The following is a 14438-nucleotide window of genomic DNA, read 5'->3' as shown; positions in this document are numbered from 1 at the left end:
TTTTATAGCCAAAATAGGGGATGCTTTCATTTTGCGAGCGCGTTCATTACGCAAGTAAATACGGTATGTCGATTAAATGGGTCGAGCTCGCGTTACCCGGCCTCCGATAGTCTCTGTAATGCTATCTACGCAAAGTGTTCGAGACTGCAAGCAGCATGCGAATCAAGATTTAGGATCACGACAATGCATACAAGAATGCGCAACTAGGGAACCTGACCGCTGGTATGAGAAATTGGACTACTACAAATGCACTTGTCTGGTCAAGGACGAAAAAGAAGAAACTTCCTACGGCAACATTCAACGCTGAGGAAAGAAAGCTGTTGCAGTACATGGGAAGGATGTTCGTCAGGTTTCGCCTCCTGTGACTAACACTCTACCACTGTACACCCGAGACAGAGGTGCAGCGCCACTGGTAGGGGACTGCAACGAGACTCTATGCGTTCTTGGGTGCATCACTTTAACATTTTAATGCGATAGAATTAAGGGTGTCGTCTTGCAAGAACTGCCGGGTTCTTCTGTGATAAATTCTCTGATTGGTCGAGAGGTCCGTGACGTGATCACGCTCCGCCAAATTTGATAATTTGAGGACCAGAATGTTCGAGTACCTTCCATCGAATTATTATTAGGGATCATACCAATGTGACCTACTCTCCCACCACAATTTAGCGCTCGCATATATGCTCGCACAAGACGACGCATCAAAGCCCATAGATTACTGGGCTTGGTGGTTCAGTATTTCCGCGACAATAAGCAACATGTCTGCCGCCGGGTGCAAGAGCTTCGGCTAGATTTCGATACAATGAAGCAAGTGGTGCTGAGAAAGAGCGGTGATCAGAAAAAAGTAAACGGAGTTTAATACTCGCACAACAACTAAGATGATAATCCATAAAAATAAAAAAGATTTAGCTCGTTTTGCTTCCACAAGCAGCTGCCAGCTCGTGGACTACTCACTGAAATGAGCCAAAAGTCAAATTTTGGTTTACTGGTGCGAATCGTAGTAAACCTTAGTACACCCGAGGTCATAGCTGGAGGATCTCGACAGGGTGCGAGACTCTGGTGATTCTGCCGTGCTTGCGTGAGTTGATGTGTGTCCAAGTCCTTTAAGGTATGATACTGAGTGATTTTTAGTTCACCTGTGTTTGGATTAGGTAAAGCGAGTATAACAGGTGTGGCCTGACCGCGGGGACCGAGTCCAGAGTGTACTGTGGACTCTGAAATAATTTAGTTAAGCCTGAGTGAGCTCAGCTGCACGTATCTGAGCCCGCGTAACCCAAGAACATGATAGAGTCCAGCTCAACACGACACCACGTCACTGGGAGCCTGGATGAATTTGGGTACAAGTGGTTCTGAGCTCGTACGCTTCATAATAGGTATCATCAGGGAGAACCATTCAGTGTGAGCTGGTGTGAGCCTGTGGCGGCCCAAAAGAGTCTGAGCCTGGGTAAGTCCGAGAGAAACAGAGCCTGCACGAATTTGATTCCGTGTGAATAAATTAAGTCCTTGGAGAAAGGTCGGTCTGTAAGTGATCTCAGTGTCCTCTCCTTCAATCATATCCAGAGAGTAGGGAGGGTAGCAGTAAGAATCGCGCAAGTAGATGTGTATGCTCTGAATGCTCCTTTGGCCTTTCCTATTTCACTTGCACAACTATGCTGGACCTTGTACATACAACCCGGAACAGCACTGCGCAACAGGCGTTATTCGTCCTTGGTGATGTTCCCAGAAGGCTCGCACGCATCTTAATTGCACGGCAGATGCGACAGAAATGCGTCGCGCTCAAGCTAACATTAACTGAATCACCCACAGAACTCATAAACAACGCTGGAATACTTACGTTACAAAACCGCGCCAGGCTTGCACGACAGAAACTACTTTATCAACTTATTCACAACATTGTGAACATAGATGGTACAAGGTATATTTCAAAATCAGAAACAATAACAACGAGACATAAGCACTCACAAACATCGGAAGAATATCGATTCAACACAGACTGTTTTAGACATTCGCTTTTTTCCGTCAGCCATTTGAGAATGGAATAACCTACCATCAAGTGTAACCATCTCATCTTTAGAAAAATTTTTAGAGACATATGAAGCGCACCTACTAGCTTTACAATGTGCATTATAAACACCATTTCGTCAGCTCCAGTGCTCCAATTGAATTAATGAAAATTGCTCTTCCTAATGTGTAATGCATTTATGTTGTTCTTGTTTCTTTTCCCTTGTATTGTTGCTCCCATGTTGTTTCTCGCCGATTATTATTATTGCTATTAAACCTAACAGCCTCTGTTCACATATAGTTGCAACGCTGTGTTTTATGTACTTGCTTTGTTGAATACTGTTTTTGCCCTTCCTGCGAAGATCCCGATTGGGATTGGCAGTATTTCTAAATAAATAAATAAATAAATAAATAAATAAATTCCAGTGACCTGACAAGCAAGGCACGTTTTCAGATGCGACTGAACTGGCGACACGCCACAGCCTGGACGTCCTGGCTTGCCTGGACGTCCTGTGCAAACTGCTGCACCATGTTCTTGTTCGCCTCTGCGAGGTCCATGAGGGAGGCGCAGGCACGTTCCACTTTGGCACCGGTTTCCTGCACCCGAATCCAGGCAGTGGGAATGAGAGTTTTAGAACCCTGGAAATTCCTTTGTGGCAAAACAGAGTGGAAACGCCTTTCTGCATCACCGGAACAGTATGATGATAATCCCGTTTATTTAATAACGCATTAGCTACCATTGTATGACTAGCAAATTTCGGTATAATTACCATCACCTTCTTAGGTCCCCTAGTAGTTTTGCACAGCCACTCCCATATAGCCCTGATGGGATTTTCAATAAGTAAACAAACCAAATTTCTCAACCGCTCTTGTTCGTTTCATGGAGTCCTATAAAATTCACCGTCAGCCGTACAACCACTGGTGGAATGGTTTCTCTTTTTCAGAGAAAACCGAAATGGCACATAAAAACCACAGCCTCGGAACATTTTCAGAAATACCCTCTTCGTTTCTTTTTTTTTTCAGCTTCAAAACTACTGCTAAATTCCAATTTATCTCTAAATCCACCTACTACTTCCAGTGTTGCAAATTTACGAAATCGAAGACGCCGAACTTGAACTTTAAGGGAAAAATGAATTGAATAAAGCTATTTATGAAAAGGAAGGTCTGAAACCGTTGGTTGGGAAAAAAGTCAGGGCATGGTTTGGGCAAAAAATAAAATTTTCTGTTCTCTTCACAATACAGTGTTGGCTTCTCTGTCATTTGCATGAGGATTTGCATGAGTGCAAGCATGCGAAAGGTCCACTGAAATTTGACTGTACTTCGATGCTTACGAGTAGTGCCGCATGACTTGGAAAAATCAATGAGGTCAATTATTGCACGAAGGGGGAAACAACAAGCGCCAGCGCGGCCTTAATTTCATTCGCCACAGCAGGGCTTGTAAAAATAAACGTTAATGAGTCCTGAAAGTAAGTTTTGCTGAGAACGGTGTCCTTCCAGAGAGCACCTATTTAAACGAGCAGTCTGGACTTGAGTGGGAAGCATATTGCTCCTGTTTATGTGATAAGAACTGGTGACCGGCTTACTTACACATTGCTGTGGTTTCCTTTGTTAGGCATGCCCTTTCTCCCAAACTGCCTGCAAACCGTGTATGCAATAACAGCCCACGCTCACCGCATTTGCTGCAGTATAGCCCCAATACGAGCACAGATATACACCTTATAGGTACTCAAACAACTTTGAATTCCAGACAAAACTCCCTTGTATATTAGTCGCAACACCTCCCTCTATTTTTTTTTGTGTGTGAAACTAATATTTGTACAAACTCGCACATCTAAGTGAATCTAGGAAATGGATATGGCAGTTTACAATATAATTCTACACTTCTGTATAGGCCAATCCCACTATCATAGCATTCTTAGTGGGTTTCCATCGGCTTCTCCTGTTACAGTGGTCGATGCTTGCAAGAGAAAAATAATTGCGACACATCCACGCAGCCACCTTAGAACGCAAGCACTCACAAATAAATATTCATTGCTGTGCACAGCACCTTTCATGAGCTATAAAAAGCACTCGATTGAACGTTAGTTTAACACCGTCAATTGGAATGAAAAATATAAATGCACTTGGCAGTCGAAAACTAAGTTTACCACTCTCTGTGGATATTATTATCACTAATATAGTAGGCCATTCTCGTTCCTTAGCTATGATTTCAGGGACAGGATGTGTAGCCTTGAGTGGTACTAGCGGAAAATGATAGGTGCATGCTCTATAGAGTATGGTATGGTATGGTATGGTATGGTATGGTATGGTATGGTATGGTATGGTATGGTATGGTATGGTATGGTATGGTATGGTATGGCATGGCATGGCATGGCATGGCGTGACGTGGCGGGCCGTGGCGGGGCATAACGCGTGGCATGGCATGGCATAGCATACGGCATGGCATAGCTTACGGCATGGCATGGCACGGCATGGCATGTGGAATTTGACGTCCAAAAGCTGCAAATCGACTATGAGGTACACCATAGTGGAGGGGTTCAGATTAATATCGGCAGCCTGGATATATTTACCATGCGCTGACACCGCACATGGGCGTTTTAGCATTTCGCCTCCATCAAAATGCAGCCTTCGCCGCCAGGTTTCAATAGCGCGAGCTTGGGCTCAGGAGCCGAACGCCACAGTACAGTATACTCTATAGTATACAGGGAAAAATATGTGTGAGTGATAAAGTTGAACAATCTATGGCTTAAAAAGATGGGCCTGTTTTATGTCATTTCTTGTACTGCTTGTCGAAAGAGCCATGCCCTTTAATCCGTGGATCTCCACCGACTCGCCCAGCTTTTTTATTAAATTGTCCATCGCACGACAAAAAAGTTGGCTCACTCCAGGAAACGTCTGTGTAAGTCGCGATAGGGTACGTTTCCAAAGAGCTCCTCCACTGCTTTTTCCAGTGAATTCCAGATCGCGCGCAACGATCTTGATTAAGTGAAGTGATTTCATGGGTGAGCTCCTGCTTTAGAGTGAAGCCTGCAGTGCGCATTTGGTGTTCTCGGCGTCACCCTGACATCCAAATCGTTACGTGGTTGGTAGCTCGCTTAAATTATAGTGGCGACCAGGTGGCAATGCGCGCATCAAGCGTCGTTACCTCTTCGTCGACACGCACCTGTGCCTTATCAAAGAATTCCTTCCACGGCCCTTCGTTGCCGTCCACCAGGTCTTTCAGCAGGGAGCAGACACTTTGCAGGCCGGCAGCATCGGCCTTGGAAGTGCGTAAACCAGAGCGGTGAGATGCTGCATCCACTGCCACCCCTGCTACTTGCAGTACTCAGTGCCCTTTCCTAACAAAAATTTCTTAAGACAGTCTATAGACTGTCCACAGACTTCTACCTCCAAAGCCTATAGACTCTCTATAGACAAACTCTAGTGAACAGTCTATAGAATTTTTATTAACAGTCTATGGGCAATACAAATACTATAGACAGTCTACAGACAATCTATAGATTTATGGCCGTACACATTTAGCAGACTTTTGTCTATAGACAGCCTATAGACTACGAGTAGACAAAAAGAATTACCTATAAGAAGGCAATAGAGACTATAAAAAGTCTATATAATGTCTATAGACCATTTTTGTAAGGGTTGGAAACCGCTATAGCAGTATGCCCTATGGATCTCCATCGTTAAACACGTTAATCACAAAGTTAATAGAATACAGCATGTTAAATCTCGTTCGCCACCGCGCTGCAGTAAATATACGACAGGAAAAGCCTGCATTTGTACAATTACCGAAATGACATGTCCATTATATATGGTACAGAACGTGCTTAGCGTTGACCCCCCGAGTGAAATGACGATGTCGTTGAATGAACTAAAGAATTGAGTAGCCAGCCACTGAAACACAGCTGGTACGTCTGTATCATTCCATGATTTACTTCCTTAGAGTGGGTGCCCTTAGCGGGACTTTCTAAGCCGCTGTTTATTATTTCCCCATAACGTCATTGTACCTTCCTATCAATCGTTCTCTTAGGGATGTTCTCCGAAGTTAAGCCTTTGTCCAGACTTCGTTTACTGCTCACATGCGTTTGCCTTGAATTACACCACTCTCCAGATCGCACGTATTACAGGGCTTCCCCTTTGCAGAGAGCAGCATGTGAAGAAAAACTATTTCATGAGTGATTTCTGATTAAAAGACTGGATGCTCGAACACCACACTCCTCTCTCCTGTCAAGTTTAAAACGGGAGAAACATCGCGTTCCTACATGATCGAAAAGAAAATATCAAGGCTACGATCTTTGCTGAATAAACATTGAGTTTCGAATACTTCGCTTTATGCCAATGGGAGAATTTTCGCAATAAAGAAAAGTGTTCTGAATAAGTGCCAATGGCGCTCTCACCTTGACCTGGTCACAGAAGTTTGTAATCTTGGACTTTCGTTTCTCTGTCCTCTCCATCAGCTCCGCAAATGTTCTCATTGCTGTCAAAAAGTGAAAAAAAAATAGTTCAAAAGCATTGCTGATTAACTGCTGCAACAAAAAATTGAGCAAGCTCTCTTTTGTCACGTTTCTAATGTACACTGAAACATTTCATTAAAAAAAAATTGGAGGACGCTTAAGCTTCGCCTTTAAGAGCCGGACGCGACAGCATGTTACAGCATTGCCAAGGAATCCACGGAACGCCATCGTCCTTCGGTGCGACCCATTGCCCTGACAATTTAAAGAAAGGAAACATATATTGGTGGACACCCGAACCACGCCGTAAAGCAAGGAAAATGAAAATAATTTTTTTAACGAAAGGACGTCTGTCTCACATATCTCGGTGGACACCCGAACCTGGCCGTAAGGTAAGGAAATTGAAATGAAAATTGGCTTTAAGGAAAGAAAATGACGCCTAGCTGTCTCACAATTCTCGCTAGACACCCGCACCGCGCCGTAAGGGAAGGAAAATCCCTTCCCTTACGGCGCGGTTTAGGTGCCATTTAGATGCGCCATTTTTCGCTCACGGCCAAAGACGCCGAAGACACCGGCTTTTCTGCGACACGAGCTCCTTAACGCTGTCGCGTTATAAGGGATGAAGATACGGTGTTGGGGGAGGGCAGCAAATATTATATCACTTTATCGCTACCTTTCTCACACCACCACGTCCGTATTTTTGTCCCCAATGCGGTTAATCTGACGTAAGCCGCACAGTTTTCTCCCTATTTGTCTGACAATCTCAATAATATCCTCGCGGAAAATTCTCTGCCCATGCTAATAGCTAGGAATCGCCGCCGAGGGAGGTCTAACACGAGTTCCCTATAGCGGTCAAAAGCAGTGAAAAGAAGGTGTGTTGCGCAGTAAAGTCAGCCACTCGACTTCTCAAATCGTTTTACCAGCAAATAATAAAAGAGAGAATTCGTCACCTTGCCGTCTTTCTAGTATCACTCGACGTCTTCGCCTCCACATATCCCGCTCCTCGGGATCGCTATGACTCCGCTGTAAAGACAAAATCACTGATCACTCAATATCTCATCATTTGAAAACAATCTAGATTCACTGGATTAAAGCGAGCCCCAGCATAACAGACACGTCTCCTGTAGGTAATTTTAATATTTTAAACGACATTGCAATCCGCGTTCAATTGTATTTTTTGCTGCTTAAACTACTTGCACCTCGCTTTTCACGGGCCCCCGACTCTTATGATCTGCATTAATCATTACGTAGTATTTTAATTATTATAAACTTCCTAGTTGTGTGTATAACGACGATTAAGAATCCTACAGGGTGTTAATACTAAGCTGTAAGCAAGAAAAAATGAATGCGGATTAGCTCAGCTAATCCAGGATATACAAAGCGAAAGCTGTCGGCGTTCATTGTGTTCACTGGCGTTGGCGCTGAGAACGTACTCAACGCCGATGATTTTTTTTTTACAAAAGGAAAGGCGCATAACTGGCTCCCTGGGTCGGTGGACGCCTCAATCGCGCTTTGAGGTATGTGGTGATGGGTAGAGAGAGATGTGGGCTGCATGCATTAGAACCACGGTGGAAGAACAAGCTTCTTCCACCGTGATTAGAACTGACAACGTTGTGGCAGACACGCGCCACTGCAGCAAAAATTCAGGAGGTCTGGGGGGAGGGGGGACCTAAAGTGCGGTGAGGCGAAAGCCCTTAGCGTGATGTCCCTTCATCTGTCAATGATATGTGGTTGAGATGTTGAATAAGTACACAACTGTTTATGAATCTTAAATGCTGGACACACTGGAGGGCATTTGGGAGGCATCCGTCTGGTTCGACGCCTTTCCGCAGAAACTCTCCATGGTGCATCCTTACGCTGGACAAAAATTATTATGAGACTATATAAGCAACAAAAATAAAGTGTCCATGCCCGTGCCAAGGAGAACTACGTATGCGTTCGCCGGAAGGAGCATACTCGTTTCCACGCTCGGCTGCGGAACGGAAGGATGGTGGTTCGAATCGCCGTGCATAAGGGGTTTTTTTATACCGGGAGCTACACTAGGCTACCAGTCGAGCATTTCGCGGAACATGCGGAGGCCAGTTGTGCGCATGCGCCGTTACCATGGCAACCAGAGAGGAGCAGTGGGTGCGACGCGCGCTTCGTCGCCACCGTCGCCGCGGCCGCACGCCCGCTCCACCGTCGAAGCTGAATATGACGTCACGGGGATGCGCAGTTGTGCGCATGCGCCGATACTATCGTAACCAGAGAGACCCACAGCTGCGCCGCGTTCGTCACCACCGCCTCGCCGCACGCCGCTCTATCACCCGAACCGCGCGTCGTCGCATGTGCAGCATTTCGTATAAAAGGCGGAGATATAATCGGCGGCTGTATCGCAACGCTTGATATGGATGCACAGAAGGAGAGTGCAGCCTCTGCTAAAACGGCGGTATAGACAAGAGAACGTAACTCTTCCGATCCTGAGGTTGTCGCCTGGCAGTTGGCTACTCAACAAAGAGAGAATGAGCGTCAGAAGGCGGAGAGCAGCGGAGACGCCCGAACAGTGAGAGGAACGCCTTGCCAAATGGAGGCGCCAGACTGCCGAGCATAATAGACGGCGCATAGCCGCCGAGATGGAGCCTATGGAAGGCGTCAGTCAACGGGAACCAACCGAAGAGGATGTGAAGACCCGTCGTGTGACTGATCACACCATTCGAGTTTCCGAAAGTGCATCTGCGACCCGGACATTTCAAGCCGACATGTCTCTCATTGCTAAACACACAGTGCCAACAACAAGCTCAGCCAGAGAAACGTACCTCCCGCTATGTATATCCTGGCATAGCGGAGCTAAGCCACTGCCAATTTTTTCAAAAGTGGAGGTGCACCATTTGCGTTTCACATCTTGAAACGTGCGGATGATGGAATAGAGGTCGAACTTGCTCGGAACGCTGGCCACGAACGCGGCACTTCGCGACAAGGTTCCGCACAGATCCTTGTTTAATACGTCTGACCAACCTCGATAAAAGACGACGCATAGGCGCGAACATTCAGCACCCCGTGCCGCCGAAATTATCGTTCAAATTCTCGTTACAGCTGGTAACTGTTCTGTGCCAGCAATGCTCGCCAGCAGTGGTGCTGCAGTTGTGGCAGTTGGGTTTGTCGGCATTTGCCAAAATTATTAATCGCACCAGGCGTCCTCATGGCCACAATATTTCTTGCTGCTTGTCTGAACTGTAAAAGTTTGGTTTGGTTTATGGGGGTTTAACATCCCAAAGCGACTCAGGCTTTGAGGGACGCCTTAGTGAAGGGCTAGGGAAATTTCGACAGCCTGGGGTTTTTTAACATGCACTGACATCATATTGTGCACACGGACCTCTAGAATTTCGCCTGCATCGAAATGCGACCACCGTGGCCAGGATCGAAGTGTCCCCGCTCTAACGATAGGAGTTTCTGCCGTTACGACCACTCTTCAGTGACTTAGGTGTTGCGTCCTGTAGGTTTTGTTTGTTCTTGTCCGAATCGAGACCGCTTCATGGCCTCCGCGCACCCGAGCCTGACGTTACTCAGGCCTTAGACGCCAGTCGTGAGCAGGGAAGCTGCACTGAAGTTCTAAGCTACGCGATACATCATGGCGACCGGAGAAACAAACTTTGCAGCGCTTTCTCGAAGCCACTGCCCGAGCACTTCTCTCGGGAAGAGCTTCCGCGCTCTGTAGAAACTAGAAGTGACGTGCATACGCGATATGAGGTCGTGTGCAGGGAGTCTCAGAACAAAGAACGCTGTCACCGGGACGCTTGTCTCAACTTCAATATGTGGCCCGGCCTTTGTCGCCGCTCGAGTGCCGACGGCAGTTCTATCAGTGGAACAATCGCAGCGCATATTCCCTATAACACGTACGAAAGATAAGATGACTTACCACTGGTCTCATTTCCAAGGCTTGAATAATCTCTCCAACGAGCCTCCAACGAACGTAGAGCGAACAGAGCAGACGCGCCTCGCCGAATCGTTGCAAGAGAATGGCGACACGCGGGTGACTGGCACGTGTGCGTTTCTTTATTTGTTTGCTTGCGGAAGTGCGCGTTCCGCGCGCTGTTTTTATGCTCCTCTTCTTTCCTGTAACCGCAGCTCACTCATGAGGGTGATAATTGGTCTTTTGGGGAAAGGAAATGCCGCAGTATCTGTCTCATATATCATTGGACACCTGAACCGCGCCGTAAGGGAAGGGATAAAGGAGGGAGTGAAAGAAGAAAGGAAGAAAGAGGTGCCGTAGTGGAGGGCTCCGGGATAATTTCGACCACCTGGGGATCTTTAACGTGCACTGACATCGCACAGCAAACGGGCGCCTTAGTGTTTTGCCTCCATAAAAACGCAGCGGCCGCGGTCGGGTTCGAAACCGGGAACTCCGGAGCAGTAGCCGAGCGCTCTATCCACTGAACCACCGCGGCAGGTGGGTGAAAATGAAAAATTGGTTTTTGAGGAAAAAAAATGGCGCAGCAACTGTGTCACATATCTCGGTGGACACCCAAATCGCGCCGTAAAGGGATATATAAAGGAGGAGTGAAAGAATAAAAAAAGAAAGAGGTGCCTTAGTGGAGGTGAATTGAAAACAGTTTTTGTAGCGGTAGCTTACCCCGCCGCGGTGGCTCAGTGGTTAGGGCGCTCGACTACTGATCCGGAGTTCCCGGGTTCGAACCCGACCGCGGCGGCTGCGTTTTTATGGAGGCAAAACGCTAAGGCGCCCGTGTGCTGTGCGATGTCAGTGCACGTTAAAGATCCCCAGGTGGTCAGCGTTCATGTTCTTCGTTCATGCGCTGGCCCGAGAACTCTCCTGCCAGACCCCGGACGATCAGGCACCCAACCCTGCTCAAGAGGCCCCATGGGTCCTTTATACACGTCATCAAATCACCGCAATCTACAAACTCAGCCGCATGACATTACCACTACCCCACAGTACTTTGTCGCCCTTATCCAGTGCCACATGGCGACAATTACCGACGGGCTGCTTTATTTCACCCTACCGTCTCTCATGCTTTCACCCCACCTTTCCTCCTCATTTTAACACTTGTGGCGTGCCCAGATCCACACTTTTCCACCACCTTTGGGAATGTCGTTCCCCTCAGGTAGTACCCCTCATCCCCAATCCCACTCATTCTTCCTGGGAGGCTGCTTTACGGACAGCTCAGTCCGCCGGCCAGAAATGGCTGGCGGATCGGGCCTTATGTGAGGTACAAGCACGTGGACTCCTGGACCAGTAGGAGACCACCCTGGAAGATTTTTTCTTTCCTTTTTTTCTAATAAAAGTTGTTTCCATCCATCCATCCAACCCCGCCTTCCTATTTTGCGGAGACATTTTGCGAAGGGAGGAAAAACTTTATTATACCGAAGGGTGTTTAAGGCACGTAGGCCCTTGGGCCCCCTCGTGACCCTACTGTACTCAGACGTTCATGAGTACATGGTGGCCCTGAGGTCGGCGGCCCGGATTGTCGCGATCTTCTGCGTGTCCTGATCCGAGGAGTGCAACAGGGCCTCCCATTCCTCCTAGCTGGTCAGGTTCTCAGGGCCCCGCGGGGGAGGATCCACCGGACATTGGAAGAGGATGTGGGTGAGGGTGACGCGTGGGTGAGTGCAGAAAGAGCAGGTGAAAGTGTAGGCTCCCGGGTGGATCCGAGAGAGGATATAGGGGGATGGGAGTGTGCAGGTCTGAAAGCGTCTCCAGAGGAGCTGGTAGTAGTTATCAAGGGAGGTGGTGGGGTGCACTCCATCTGCGCTCCATAGCAGATGGTCTTTCCTTGCAGGTGCAACGACTGACTGCGGCAGGTTTCCCGCTCTCACTTATAACACATGCATGCGAAAAACTAACTGCCAACCTCAGGGGTCTCCGAACCACGAACGGAGGTAAAAAATTGGAGGACGCTTAAGCTTCGCCTTTAAGAGTGGAACGCGACAGCGTGTTGCAGCACTGCTAGGGAGTCCACGGAACTCCATCGCCCGTTCGGCGCGACGCCCTGCCCGTTAGACAAATCGCTCTGCTACATAAGTACTTGCTGTTGGGCTAGTTGGTTCATCATAAAGTTGAATGGCGCAAGAGAACGAACACAGGAAGTCTCTGTGTCTTCCTGTGTTCGTTCCCTTGCGCCATTCAACTTTACGCTCTGCTACGTACGGTAAAACAGACGCGCGGAGCGGCAAAGCACGTAGAAGCGCTGCCAGGCGCCTTGCCGAAACGCGCGGGACTCAAGTTGCAGTCGTAGTTCGTCGGCACATCGTTCTCGACAAACCCGATGCCACGAACGCCAGCATAGCTCCCGCGCCGAACGAACTGGTAGCAAGCCGCAAGCTTCGTGGTGAACGTGCTTTTGGATGTGCGCTACGTTGTTCGCCGCTCACCGCGTGATTCCTGCGTGCCCGCACGGCCACAATGTTACAGTGAGGAGGAAAGGTGGGGTGCAGCCCGTCTGTAATTGTCGCCATGTGGCGCTGGATAAGGGCGACAAAGTACTGTGGGGTGATGGTAATGTCATGCGGCTGAGTTTGTAGAATGCGGTGATTTGATGACATGTATAAAGGACCGATGGGGCCTCTTGCGTAGGGTTGGGTGCCTGATCGCACGGGGTCCGGGAGGAGAGATCTCGGGCCAGAGCATGAACGCGCTCATTACCGGGGATCGAGGCATGCCCAGGGATCCACGACAGAGTAACCGTTCGGTCGAGAGGGGTGGCTGTGGCAAGAATACGGTGTGTGGCCGGCGTCGCCACGCCCTTTACGTAGTGGCGGTATGCGGCCTGGGAATCTGTGCAAATTTCGGTTATGTTTTTGTCAATGGTGGAGCGCGACAGTGCAAGTGCGATGGCGGCTCCTTCCGCCTCTGCAGGTGAATTAGTTCTGATAGTGGCGGCGGCCCCCACAGTGCCGTCTTCATAGGCTGCGACTGCTGTGAAGAATCCTACTTTAGAATTTTCTGCCACGTCGACGTAAAGGATATCGGAGCGGTTGCTGCATGTTTTGGTGTAATAGCTAGCTCGAGCCTGTCGCCTATCCTGAAGGAGTGGAGACCGACACCGCGGACCGCGGCCGTAAGGTTAAATTAATATTTGGGGAAAGGAAATGGCGCACTATCTGTCTCACATATCGGCGGACACCTGAACCGCGCCATAAGGGAAGGGATAATGGAGGCACTCCGGAAGAACGACGTGACGAAGTGCGCGGCGCACCCACTCCTCCTCCCCGGTTGCCATCGTAACGGCGCATGCGCACAACTTGCCTCTCGCGTGTACCGTGAAATGCTCGACTGGTAGCCTAGTGTAGCTCCCGCTACAAAAAAAGCAGTGGCCATTCCGTGCGTGCATCGCATGGCGTACAATCTGACGAATGCTGCTCGCCGTTTTATTGTCGACGTGGTTTGCTCAGCACCCCTAGAGCTTCATCAACGCCTGTGTCCGATGACAGGGACAGATGTCCAAGAATGAAAGAAAAAATGCGAAAAATTGAAAATTGGTTTTTGGGAAAAGGAAATGGGGCAGTATCTGTGTCACATCTCGGCGGACACCTGAACCGCGCCATAAGGGAAGGGATGACACGGACATATGTCCAGGAATGAAAGAAAAAATTCGAAAAATTGAAAATGGTTTTTGGGGAAAGCAGATGGCGTAGTCAGTATCTGTGCCACATCTCGGCGGACACCTGAACCGCGCCATAAGGAAAGGGTTAAAGGAGGGACTGAAAGAAGAAAGGAAGAAAGGTGCCGTAGTGGAGGGCTCCGAAATAATTTCGACTACCTGGGGTTCTTTAACGTGCACTGGTATCGCACAGCACACGGGCGCCTTTGCGTTTTGCCTCCATCGAAACGCGGACGCCGCGACCGGCTTCGCACTCGGGTACTCCGGATAAGTAGCCGAGCGCACTAACCACTGAGCCACCGCGGCAGGTAAAAAAAATGCACCACTTTACGTGTCCGGGGCGGCACAGATCAAGATTTGTGGATAGCGTGCGTTCGGTGATGTACCCGATTTCGTT

The 14438-nt window shown here is 48.4% G+C and overlaps 1 protein-coding gene across 1 annotated transcript; it reads right to left on the bottom strand.

Moving 5' to 3' along the window:
• Positions 1–1997: 1997 nt before the first annotated feature.
• Positions 1998–10474, bottom strand: LOC144094726 (uncharacterized). Its single transcript, XM_077628638.1, has 5 exons — positions 10342–10474; positions 7397–7469; positions 6393–6472; positions 5162–5257; positions 1998–2595 (listed from the first exon to the last, which is right to left on the bottom strand). Exons 1-5 carry the CDS (start codon positions 10351–10353, stop codon positions 2449–2451), a joined length of 408 nt encoding a protein of 135 aa, XP_077484764.1. The 5' UTR covers positions 10354–10474; the 3' UTR covers positions 1998–2448.
• Positions 10475–14438: the final 3964 nt, after the last annotated feature.

This window comes from Amblyomma americanum, chromosome 6 (genome assembly GCF_052857255.1).
Source record: "Amblyomma americanum isolate KBUSLIRL-KWMA chromosome 6, ASM5285725v1, whole genome shotgun sequence".
In the NCBI taxonomy this organism is placed as follows: domain Eukaryota; kingdom Metazoa; phylum Arthropoda; class Arachnida; order Ixodida; family Ixodidae; genus Amblyomma; species Amblyomma americanum.
The sequence above is the reverse complement of the archived record's forward strand: the minus strand, read 5'-3'. Positions and strand labels throughout refer to the sequence as shown.

Coding starts and splice junctions, on each gene's coding strand:
- LOC144094726 (XM_077628638.1), bottom strand. Junction 6,473..7,396: donor GATACTAGAAAGACGGCAAG/GTGACGAATTCT, acceptor ACTTTTTGACAG/CAATGAGAACATTTGCGGAG. Junction 5,258..6,392: donor ACTTCTGTGACCAGGTCAAG/GTGAGAGCGCCA, acceptor CGCACTTCCAAG/GCCGATGCTGCCGGCCTGCA.